Raw genomic sequence first — 12,578 nt, 5'->3', positions numbered from 1 at the left:
AAAAAAAGTTCAATATCACTGATGATTAAAGAAATGCAAATCAAGTGCCAATGAGGTATCACCTCACACCAGTCAGAATGGCTATTATTAAAAAATCAAAAAATAACAGATGCTGGTGAGGTTGCAGAGAAAAGGACACACTTATACACTGTTGCTGGGAGTGTAAATTAGTTCAACACTGTGGAAAGCCATATGGCAATTCCTCAAGGAGCTAAAAGCAGAACTACCATTCAACCCGGTAATCCCATAATTGGGTGTATACCCAGAGTAATATAAAGCATTCTACCACAAAGACACATGCATGCAAATGTTCATAGCAGCACTATTCACAATAGCAAAGACATGGAATCAACCTAAGTGCCCATCAATGACAGATTCAATGTTCACTGTCAGCATTATTATTTAACAGAGTGTCAGAGTTTCGGATGAATTTAATAAGATATAAAGAAGACAAGAAAATAAAATAACAGATATAAACACTGGGGAAAAAATAGAAGAACTCTTTTGGGAAGTTGTAGGCCCAAGAGTCACTAATAAAAAATGTCTACTGTAGAATTAATATGAGAGTTTTGTGAGGTGGATGGATATAAAACAAATATATAAAAATGAATAGCTTTTGTCTACTCTATCAACAAAAATTGAAAAAATAGTCTATTCATGGTAGAGGCAAAACTGATAGTAACAAATTTAACAAGAATGGCAAAGAAACATATTTAAGTAAAACTATTACATCTTATTAAAGAACATATAATAGCATTAAAAATGAAACAGCATACCATGTTTTTGAATAAAAAGACTTAACAATATTCAAAAGACAATATTACCAACATTTTTAATTCTCTAAAAATTAGTTTGTAAATATAATGCAATTCAAATTAGAATCCTTGTTGGCATTAGAGGTGAATGTAATCATCTTAAAGTTTATGTGGAAGAATAACTTTCTCTGAATATGTAGGAAAGATGTAACAAATACAGAGAAAAACTTTTACTAGGTACTTCTTGGAGCCTATGGATTAGAGGTAAATAAAATTATATTAAAGTTAAAATGAAAGACTAACTGTCTGCAAATATGTATTTAAAAAGTAAGAACGGTGGAGACAGAAAGGGTTTAGCACCTAAAAGAATATGCTAATAAGTCATATTCAAATCAATGTACTATTAATGGTGCATCAAAAATATTAGTGGAACAGAAGACAGAATATAGTAATAGTTGCTAATACAGACAGTTCCCGACTTATGGTTCAATATGATTTTTTGACTTTATGATAGGTTTATCAGGATGTAACCCCATCATAAGTTGAGAGGCTCCTTACCAATTATGATGGGGTTCTGGTTTCTACTGAATGCATATTTCTTTAACACCACAGTAAAGTCAAAAATTTGTAAGTCGAATCATGGTAAGGTGGGATCGTCTGCTGTGTTGCCAGCATTAAATGCATTTTTTTACTTACAATATTTTCAAGTTAGGATGGGTTCATTGGGACATAACCCCACTGTAAGTAAAGAAGCATCTGTATATATTAAAATTTTAACATATAACAGATAGTAGTTCTATCTAGTGAGAAAAGGATAAATTATTTAATACATAATACTGATACAGTTGGAAAAGAGTAAATCTGGACCATTATATCTTGCACCATATTACAGATAAATTCTAGAGGGGAGGGGGAGCAAGAAGGCCAAATAGAAACCACGAGCAATCATCCGCCCTGCAGGAACAACAAAATTGAACACCTATCCACACACAAAAGGCACCTTCGTAAGAACCAAAACCAGATCAGTAATCATAATACTTGGTTTTAACATCCTATTGAAGAAAGAAGCACTGAAGAGGGCAGGAAAGATAGTCTGGAATTTCCAGTGCTACCCCTCCCCCCATCCTTTGGCAGCAGACCTGTGGCACAGAGAGAGAATCTGTGTCTTTTGGGGAGGAAGACTGCAGTGACTGTGGGACTTTTCATTGTAACTCAGTGCTGCTCTCTCACAGAAGAAAGCAACCAGGGGCAGAATTCAGATAGTGTTCACAGAGGGAGCATTTGGACCAGCCCTAGCCAGAGGCAAATTGTCCATCCCAGTGACAGGTACCTGAGTTCCAGCAGGCTCCACCACTATTGGCTAAAGTGCTCTGAGGTCCTAAGCAAACTAGAAAGGCAGTCTGGGACACAGGAACTGCAATTCCTGGGCAAGTCCTGGTGCTGTGCTGGACTTGCAGCCAGTGGACTTGGGGTGCATGTGATCTAGTGAGCTGAGGCATTCAAGGGAGTGCTTGCATCACCCCTACCTCAACCCCAGGCAGTGCAGCTCACAACTCTGGAAGAGACTCCTTTACTCTGCTTGAGGAGAGGAAAGTAAACAGGACTTCGTCTTGCAACTTTGATACTAGCTCAGCCACAGTAGAGTAGGACACCAGGCAGAATCTCAAGACCCCTTGTTCAGGCTCTAGCTCCTGGACAACATTTCTAAACATACCCTGGGCCAGAAGGGAACATGGTGCTTTGAAGGAAAGGAACCATTTCTGGCAGAATTCATCACCTGCTGACTAAGAACTGAATAGTCAGCAGTGGTAGCAATATAGTGGTAACCATACAGTACTTGACACAGGCCTTGGGTGAAACCCAGAACTATGCTGGTTTCAGGTGTGATGTAGCACATTTCCAGCATTGGTGGCTATGGGAAGAGACCATTCCTGCTTGAGGAAAATAGAGGGAAGAGAAAGGAGACCTTACTTTTTTAGCTTGAGTACCAGCTCGGCTGCAGTGGCATAGAGCACCAAGCAAGCTTCTGAGGTCCCTGATTCCAGGCCTTAGCACCTGAACAGAATTTCTGGACCCTCCCTGTGCCAGAGGAGAGCCCGTGGCCCTGAAAGGAGAGACTAAGGAGTGGCAGCATTAACCACAAGCTGAATGAAGAGCCCTTGGGCCTTGAGTTAACAGCGGTGGTAGCCAGGCAGTACTTGTTGTGGCCGGGGCACTGGTGGCCATGGGGAGATATTCCTCTTCTTGAGGAAAGGGGAAGAGTGGAAAGGACTTTGTCTTGTGGCTTGGATGTCAGCTCAACTATAGTAGGATAGAACGTCAGGTAGATTACTAAGCTTCCTGACTCCAGGCCCTGGCTCCTGTACAGCATCCCCAGACTTGCCCAGAGCCAGAGGGAACTCACCGCCTGAAAGGGAAGAGCATAAACCTGACTGAATTAGCTATTTGCTGATTATAGAGCCCTGGGGCCTTCAGTGAACATCAGCAGTAGCCAGGCAGTGGTCACTGTAGGCCTTGAGTAAGACCCAAATGAAGTGCTATGCTGGCTTTGGGTCTGACCCAGCACAGTTCCAGTGGTGGTGGCCATAGGATTACTCGTATCACCCCCTCTCCAGCTCCAGGAAGCTTAGCACAGACAGAAACACTCTGTTTGGGGGAAGGTAAGGAAAGAGAACAAGAGTCTCTGTCAGGCAATCCCGCGAATTATTGGATCTTACCCAAGTCCACCAAGGTGGTATATCTACAAGTCTGCAAGACCCACAGTATTACTGAGCAGGTGGTGCCCTCTAAAGCAGGTATGGCTGCAATGACCAAAGACTTAGATCATAACACCCAAGTCTCTTCAAATACCTAGAAAGTCTTCCTAAGAAATATGGATACAAACAAGCCCACACTGTGAAGGCTACAATGAATACCTAACTCTTCAATACCCAGACACCAACAAAGATCAAGATCATCCAGGAAAACATGGCCTCACCAAACGAACTAAATAAAGCACAAGGAATCAATCCTAGAAAGACAGAGATATGTGACCTTTCAGACAGATAATTCAAAATAGCTGTTTTGAGGCAGCTCAATAAAATCCAAGATAACAGAGAACAAATTCAGGATTCTATCAGATAAAATTTAACAAAGAGACTGAAATAACTAAAGAGAATCAAGTAGAAGTTCTTTAGTTAAAAAATGCATTTGACATACTAAAGAATTCATCAGAGTCTACTAACAGCAGAATTGATCAAGAAGAAATAATGGGTTATAAGATATTATTTGCAAGCTTCATGGTAAACCTCAAACCAAAAAACATACAACAGATACACAAAAAATAAAAAGCAAAAAATTAACATAACACCTGAGGAAATCACCTTCAGCAAAAGGAAGAGAAAGGGAAGGAAAGAAGAGAGAGAAGACCAGAAAACAAATAAAGTGGCAGGAGTAAGTCCTTACTTATCGATAATAACATTGAATGTAAACAGACTAAACCCTCAATTGAAAGACAGAATAACTAAATGAATTAAAAAACAAGACCCCATGATTTGTTGTCTACAAGAAACATACTTCACCTATAAAGACACAATAAACTGAAAGTAAAGGGATGGGAAAAAATTCCATGCAAATTGACACAAACAAAATAAAATGCACAAAAAAACTATATTTATACAATACAAAATAGATTTCAAAACAAAAACTATAAAAAGAGACAAAGAAGTCATGACATAATGATAAAGGGGTTGATTCAGCACAAGGATGTAATAATTGTATATATGTATGAACCCAAGACTAGAGTACCCACATATATAAAGCAAATATTACTAGAGCTGAAAAGGGAGATGGACTCTAGTACAATAATCTAGTACAACAATAGAAGTGTAGAACAAATGGACCTAATAGAAATTTAAGAAACATTTCATCCAATGGCTACAGAACACACATTCTTCTCAGCACATGGATCATTTTCAAGGATAGACCATGTAAAGCATCAAAACAAGTCTTAAAACATTCAAAACAATAGAAATAATATTAAATATGTCTCTGACCAAAATGGAATAAAACTAGATATCAAGAACAAGAGGAATTTTAAAAACCATACAAACATGAAAAACTAAAAAATGTGTTCCTGAATAGCCAGTGGGTCAATGAAGAAATAAGGAAGTAAATTTTAAAATTTCTTGAAACAAATTAAAATGTAAACACAATATAGCAAAACCTATGGGATCCAGCAAAAGCAGTACAAGAAGAAAGTTTATAGCAACAAGCACTTACATCAAAAAAGTAGAAAGCTTCAAATCAACATAACAATGCATCTTAAAGCATGAGAAAACCAAGTCCAAAATTAGAAGAAAAGAAATAAAGATCGGAGCAAAAATATATGAAATTGAGACTGAAGAAAACAATATAAAAGATCAACAAAATGAAAAGTTGGTCTCTTCAAAAGATAAACAAAATTAACAAACCTTTAACCCAACTAATAAAGAAGAAAATAAAAGAGAAGACCCAGATAAATACAATCAGACATGAAAAAGGAGACATTACAACCAATACTGCAGAAATTCAAAGGATCGTTAGAGGCTACTATGAGCAACTATATGCCAATAAATTGGAAAACCTAGAATAAATGAATAAATTCCCAGATATATACAATCTACCAAGATTGCTCAATGAAGAAATCCAAAACCTGAACAGGCCAATAAAAAAAAGGGAAGCAAGGATGGTCCAACATATGCAAATCAGTGTGCTACATTATATTAACAGAATGAAGGTCAAAAACCATATGATCATTTCAGTTGATTCTCAAAAAGCATTTGATACAATTCAACATGCCATTGTGATAAGAACCCTCAAAAAACTGGGTATGGAAGGAACATATCTTAACATAATAAAAGCCATATAAAAGAGGTCCACATTTAGTATCATACTGAACAGGGAAAAACTAAAAGCCTTTCCTCCAAGTCTGGAAAACAACAAGGATGCCCACTTTCACCACCATTATTCAACACAGTGCAGAAAATCCTAGCTAGAGCAATCAGACAAGATAAGGAAATAAAAGGCATCCAAATTGGATTGGAAAGGAAAAAGTCAAATTATCCTTGTTTGCAGATGATATAATCTTATATTTAGAAAAACCTAAAGACTCCATAAAAACTATTAGAACTAATAAACTAATTCAGTAAAGTTGCAGGATATAGAATCAACATACAAAAACCAGTAGCATTTCTATATGACAACAGTGAACAATCTGAAAAAGAAATCAAGAAAATCATCCTATTTACAATAGCTAAAAATAAAATAAAATATCTAGGAATAAACCTAACCAGAGAAGTAAAAGTTCTCCAAAATGAAAACACTGATGAAAGAAATTGAAAAGGACACACACAAAAAGGAAAGATATTCCAAGTTCATAGATTAGAAGAATCAATATTATTAAAATGCCCATACTACCCAAAGCAATCTACAGATACAATGTAATCACTATCAAAATACCAATGTTATTCTTCACAGAAATAGCAAAAATAATCCTAAAATTTAGATGGAATCACAGAAGACCCAGAATAGTCAAAGCTATTCTGAACAAAAATAACAAAACTGGAGAAATCACATTACCTGACTTCAAATTATACTACAGAGCTATAGTAAACAAAACAACTGGGTACTGACATAAAAACAGACACAGAGACCAATGGAACAGAACAGAAAACATAGAAACAATTTCATGCATCTGCATTGAACTAATTTTTGACAAAACTGCCAAGAACACAGGTTGAGGGAAGACAGTCTCTTCAGTAAATACTCCTAGGAAAACAGGATATCCATATGCAGATGAATAAAACTAGATCCCTATCTCTCACCATATACAAAAATCAAATCACAATGGATTAAATACTTAAATCTAAGACCTCAAACTATGAAACTACTAAAAGAAAACATTAAGGAAACCCTCCAGGACACTGGACTGGGCAAAGGTTTCTTGAGTAATACCCCACAAGCACAGGCAGCCAAAGCAAAAATGGACAAATGGGATCACATCAAGTTAAAAACATTCTGCAGGAATCACATCAAGTTAAAAACCTCCTGCACAGCAAAGGAAACCATCAACAAAGTGAAGAGACAACCCACATAATGGGAGAAAATATCTGCAAACTATCCATCTGACAAGGAATTAATAACCAGAATACACAAGCAGCTCAAACAACTCTAGAGGAAAAAATTTAATAACCTGATTTAAATGAATGGGAAAAAGATCTAAATAGACATTTCTCAAAAGAAGATACACAAATGTCAAACAGGTATATGGAAACGTGTTCAACATCACTGATGATCAAAGAAATGCAAATCAAAACTATACTGAGATATAATCTCACCCCAGTTAAAATGGTTTTTATCCAAATGACAGACAATAGAAATTCTGGCGAGGTTATGGAGAAAAGAGAACACTTAAACACTGTTGGTGGTAATATAAATTAATATAATCACTATGGAGAACAGTTTGGAGGTTCCTCAAAAAACTAGATGTAGAACTACCATATGGTCCAGGAATCTCACTGCTAGTTATAATACTGAAAGAAGGAAAATCAGTATATTGAAGAGTTACTTACACTCCCATGTTTATTGCAGCACTATTCACAATAGCCAAGATTTGGAAGTAACCCAAATGTCCATCAACAAATGAACGGATAAAGAAAATGGGGTAAATATACACAATGGAGTACTATTTAGCCATAAAAAGAATGAGATCCAGTCATATGCAAAACACGGATGAAACTGGAGGTCATTATGTTAAATGAAATAAGCCAGCTAAAGAAAGACAAATTTTGCATATTTATTTGTAGAAACTAAAAAAAATTAAATCAATTGAACTCCTGGCAATAGAGAATAGAATGGTGGTTACCAGAGTCTGGGAAGGGTGATGGGGCAGGATTGGGGGGATGGAAAGTGGGGAGGGTTAATGGGTACAAATATATAGTTAGATAGGGTGAATAAAAGCTAGTATTTGATAACACAACAGGGTAACCACAGTCAACAATATTGTACATTTAAAAATAACTAAAAGAGTGTAACTGAATTGTATGTAATACAAAGAAAGGATAAATGCTTGAGGCAGTACACCTCATTTACCCTGACATGATTATTATACATTGTATGCCTGTACCAAAATATCTCATTTATCCTATAAATATATACCCCTACTATGTACCCAGAAAAATTAAAAAGAAAAAATTTCAAATAGCTGTCTAAATTTTTTAAATAAAATCAAAATAAATTCTATATGTATTAATGACTCACTTGGGAAACAAAACCCAGGATACTGTATGTACTATCTAGGAATGGGATGACTTTAATAAGACTATGCAGAAACAATACAAGATAATAATTGATTATACCAAAATTAAAAACTTCGATATGGTAAAGTTTACGATAAAAAGTCAATAGATAAATTATACATTAGAAAAAAAATTGAATATAGAATATAATACCTATACTGTATAAAATTTGCTATAAAATTATCAAGAAAAATTCCAATAATGCAATAGAAAATTTCCAGAATCTATGAATAGGTAGTTCTCAGGAGAGAAAATAAAAATATATGATTATTTTAAATTTTATCTGATTTTAAAATTTTTATCTGTTGATACTGCTACAAAGTTAATATGATGACTTGTTATCTTCTCTTCCAACACTAGGTTCTCTCCAGATTTCCATAGTCTGTGGTATGTTTCCATGATTAAAGACTCCCAAACACAGGAGGTTCAGAACGCTTTCTGACTTCTTTCTCTTCCGTGTTTACCAGACAGATGTTCATCTCCCTGGTCTTGGGTAGTCACCTCAACCCTGATTCTATCTCACCCTTCCCACTGGGCCACGGAGAAGGCTAAATAGACACAGTGGGACAAGCATGAGCATTGAAGTCCAACCAGTTTTGCTTTTACTTTCTGCCATTTACTAGGAATGTAGTACCAGTTATGATACTTTGTGGGCCTTGGTTCTCTCCGCTGTAAGATAGGATAATTATACATGCTTTTCGTGGTCTCTATAAGAACAGATAGAAATAATTCATATAAAGTGTCTAGCACACTTAGGACTTAAAAAATGTGAGTTCCCTTCCCTACTTCAGCTTCTTATGGTTAGTCTTGGGATTGGGATACTGGCAAAGATATTTTCAAAATGGCTACCTGGCTCCAGTGTCTTGATGTTTGAAATACTCTATTCATTAATAACAGATTAATTTTTCTAAAACTCTGCTTTTGTGATATCATTTTTCTGATTACCTATTTTATCGATCCCTTCCTACCTCCAGGGAAAATTACAAACTGCTTACATTTACTGTCAAGACACTCATTCCTCTGAGGCGGAGACAAATTTTAAAACCTTGCCTAAGATGCTTCAAACACTTTAAATTTTTTCATTTGGAAAAATGAAGGATTGCCTACAAATCTGGATTCACCTTTACAAGGAAACATAGTAAAGCACAGATATACCAAAGTAAATTTCACTTTAGTTTTCTGAAATCTTACACTGCAGTTGAAATGTCTTTTATATATCCACTTAAGTCTTACCACACTAAATGGCAAAACTGGAAATGACAGCAAGTATTGACCACAGGCACAGTTATCACCATAGTGATACTAATAATTAAGCATATTTGCAACCCAAAATAATTAAAACAAGATTTTGTTGTAATTTTAAGTAAAAATGTAAATATTTCCTCATGTAGTTATATAACTAGTCACCAACAACAGCAAAAAAGACTTTTTTTTACCTAGTACTTCTTTTTCCAAATCATAGCATCTGGTTTGCAAGTTTACTTCCTGTTGTCTAGATGTCTGAATCTGCTGAGATCTCAATATGGCTGCATCTGACAACAATTTCAGATTTTTCATTTCCTTTTCAAGGCATAATTTATTTCTCTGGGACACTATCAAACTTTTATTCAGTATGTCTATTTCTGTAAAAAGAATTCAAAGTTTACAAATAGCCAATAATTGAATCATAAAACATTTCTCTAAAGATTGATTAGTTTCTTTTAGGAAATTAATAGTTGAAAGGCAATATGACATTTCTGAGATTATAATGACATCTAACTAAAAAGTTAAATTTAAATTCAGTAGTCATTCTGAAAATGATGTTTTATTGCTACATGATGCATGAAATCTTTTAACAGTATTTTTTTAGCTTTTAAATTGCATTAAGTGGTAATAAAGCCTGCTTTTTAAATACTCACACAAATGAATAATATAAGATCTGTGTAATGTTATGGGTTTTATTGAAATTTTTTTTTAGGCAACATGATTCAGAAAAGTAAATTGAAATGTTCTAGCATGAGCTGGTTGGGTGGCATTTCTAAGGGGTTAACTAGGATACATTCTCTACAAATTATGAAGAAAGATTTTAGGAGTAGAGTGGACTAGAAGGATGTAGTGTCTAGAACTAATAAATTTATAGGCAGAAAGCATAGTTAGTAATACCTTAATGATTTGAATAGTACTGTGTCCCCCCAATAAGACCAGAATTCATCATAATAATCATGTCATTATTCTATTTAGATTATTTAATAAAAATGTCTTTATAGCTCTACTTAGATTTAAATGTGCTAATTTTATATAATTTCATGAGAAATGCATGGAGCATATTATCCTTTGGAATAATTAACAAGCTACCTGTTCATCAGTCTTTTCTGCACTATTGCCTTAAACGATCATTAAAACACATGAACACACACTCAACAAAGATAAAATAAGTGCTATAAAATTTGTACAACCACAATTAATTGAATTGATGAGCATGTGATTTACATGAAAATTTGGACAGTCTGCTTTTTCAGACATTTCAATTGGAATTCCCTTCTTTGGTTAGCCCATCCTCGACTATGTGATAGGTTTAACATGTGATGAGATGTCAAAAGTGGTTGGTTTCGTTTATTGCTCTTGGTGCCACCACAGCAGAAACAGCAACCACGTGGGCCAGTGAAGACCACAAGTAGAGATACATAGGACAGACATGCAGTAGAGGTAATATGGCCAGGAAATGGTTATAGGAGAAGTAAAGCAGAGAGCTAGAACAGAGCACAGGAAAAAGAGCATGTTTTAAGGGATTGTGATGAGGAGGATCAGGAATGTAGTACAAGGAGAGAAAAGCAAAATATCTTTTCATGGGCAGAAAGCATGTCTGGGAGAAAAAGTGGCATTTGTGATAGACCTGGGGAATAAGCACAAGGGGCCTGGCACCTTCTCTACATTTAGTTCCTGCTCAAAATGGAAAACCTAGAGAAATAAATTGCAGGAACCAAGTAAGTGGGATTTTAATATAGTCCAATGATTATTTTATGTGGGAATGTTTTTCCTCAAACTAGCTATATGCTACTAAAAACTTACAACTATGCACCAATTTGTGTGAGGAAAACTACTAACACACAGTACATAAAATTTTTAAAAGAATGGAGTTAAAGAAAATAAGGAGGTTAGTTTCCCTACGTACCTAAAAAGTCTTTCTGTGTATTTTTGTAGCCAAAAAGGTGGCTCCTTAAGGTTGAATAAACTATAACATACCAAAACCATATCTAAGTTTAAGTCAAAATGACACTGCACAGCACCACACACATGCTGTCACCTATTTATCATTTGCCAAAATGACACTGCTTAGGTTAGCAAGCTGACTCTGTTAGCATACACTATACTCTAAAATAACTACTAATGTCAATGTGACTTTCTATCTTACATTAAAAGAGTAAAAATCTGCAATACAAATTTATTTGTGAAATATATTCTAAGACATGGAAAAGTACATCAAGATTTCAAAACTAACAAAAGCTACAACATTCCTAACACAGAGTTAAGAAAAAGTAAACTCGATGGAGATGAATTAATTTACCTTTTGCAAAATAAACACTCCTTTGCCTATGGCAATCCTAGTGGCAAAGATTCAATTCTACCCTTGTCATTATACAATTCCATACTTGTCAGACATGTGTCCTGATTTGGGGTTCAGAAATTAAGATTCCCCACAAGGTCAACCTATACTGGTCATTGTATCCACCTTGAACTTTTCCTGTCTCAGCACCATCCCATGAAGAAGGTCCTCCTATCCTCATATATTCAGCTATCATGGCTCAAATGTTACCTCTGTGCAGAAATCTTTTTGGACCTGATCTGGATGTGATCTTCATCTTCCTGGAACTCACAGCAATTTACAACATTTGTGTTGCACTGATCACATGCATACATGTGACCTACTATTGGACTATAAGTTATTTTAGGCCATAGATAGTATCTTATTCATTTCTATTTCCCCCCTTATTTCTACCATGATGTCTTAGGATTAACAAGAGCTCAATAAATGCCTAATAAATTAGTAAAGGCATTGCTGAGCAAAATTTCTAGATTGTTTTTGATATACCACTAGCTGAAGATCCTGAATATGTGTTTATCTGTCTTCATTTCAGAGGCAGGCATTTTGAGCCCCACATTTTTAAATCTCAGAGTAGGATAGGCAGTTAAAACACATATCCAAAAGAAACATTTTTAATTGAATAAATGAATCAATCAATTCTATCCCTAATTTAATCAATTTTGTGAAAAATGTGGACTACATTTCTAAGCCTAATTCTAGATTTGAATTTTAAAAGTTCAACAACTATTCAGTCAATAGTTGTTTGAGGAGTGGAATTCACCTGATAAGTATTCTGCCTTGGTAAAAATATTTTTCCTGAAATTTATTTTATTAAAATAAGTATGCTCTTGTTTAAGAAAATTTCATCTATAAAAACTTCATTTTAAAAAATGTCAATTACGTAAAGTGATAATCATTTGCTAGAATAGGAAATATTTTACTCAT

General features: G+C 35.1%; 2 protein-coding genes across 10 annotated transcripts in view; one reads left to right on the top strand and one right to left on the bottom strand.

Moving 5' to 3' along the window:
* SSR3 (signal sequence receptor subunit 3) overlaps window positions 1–12,578 on the top strand; it is a 425,362-nt gene that overhangs the window by 27,511 nt on the left and 385,273 nt on the right. The gene's annotated exons all lie outside the window — the stretch shown is intronic.
* The window catches only part of LEKR1 (leucine, glutamate and lysine rich 1), a 226,126-nt gene that overhangs the window by 102,930 nt on the left and 110,618 nt on the right, over window positions 1–12,578 (bottom strand). For all 9 annotated transcript variants that reach the window (XM_050779849.1, XM_050779854.1, XM_050779855.1 and 6 more), the window contains one exon: window positions 9,508–9,693. In XM_050779849.1, the coding sequence (XP_050635806.1) occupies window positions 9,508–9,693 (186 nt within the window). The remainder of the gene's footprint in view (window positions 1–9,507; window positions 9,694–12,578) is intronic.

Source organism: Macaca thibetana, chromosome 2 (genome assembly GCF_024542745.1).
Source record: "Macaca thibetana thibetana isolate TM-01 chromosome 2, ASM2454274v1, whole genome shotgun sequence".
Taxonomy (NCBI): Eukaryota; Metazoa; Chordata; class Mammalia; order Primates; family Cercopithecidae; genus Macaca; species Macaca thibetana.
This window is presented reverse-complemented; position numbering and strand designations above follow the sequence as displayed.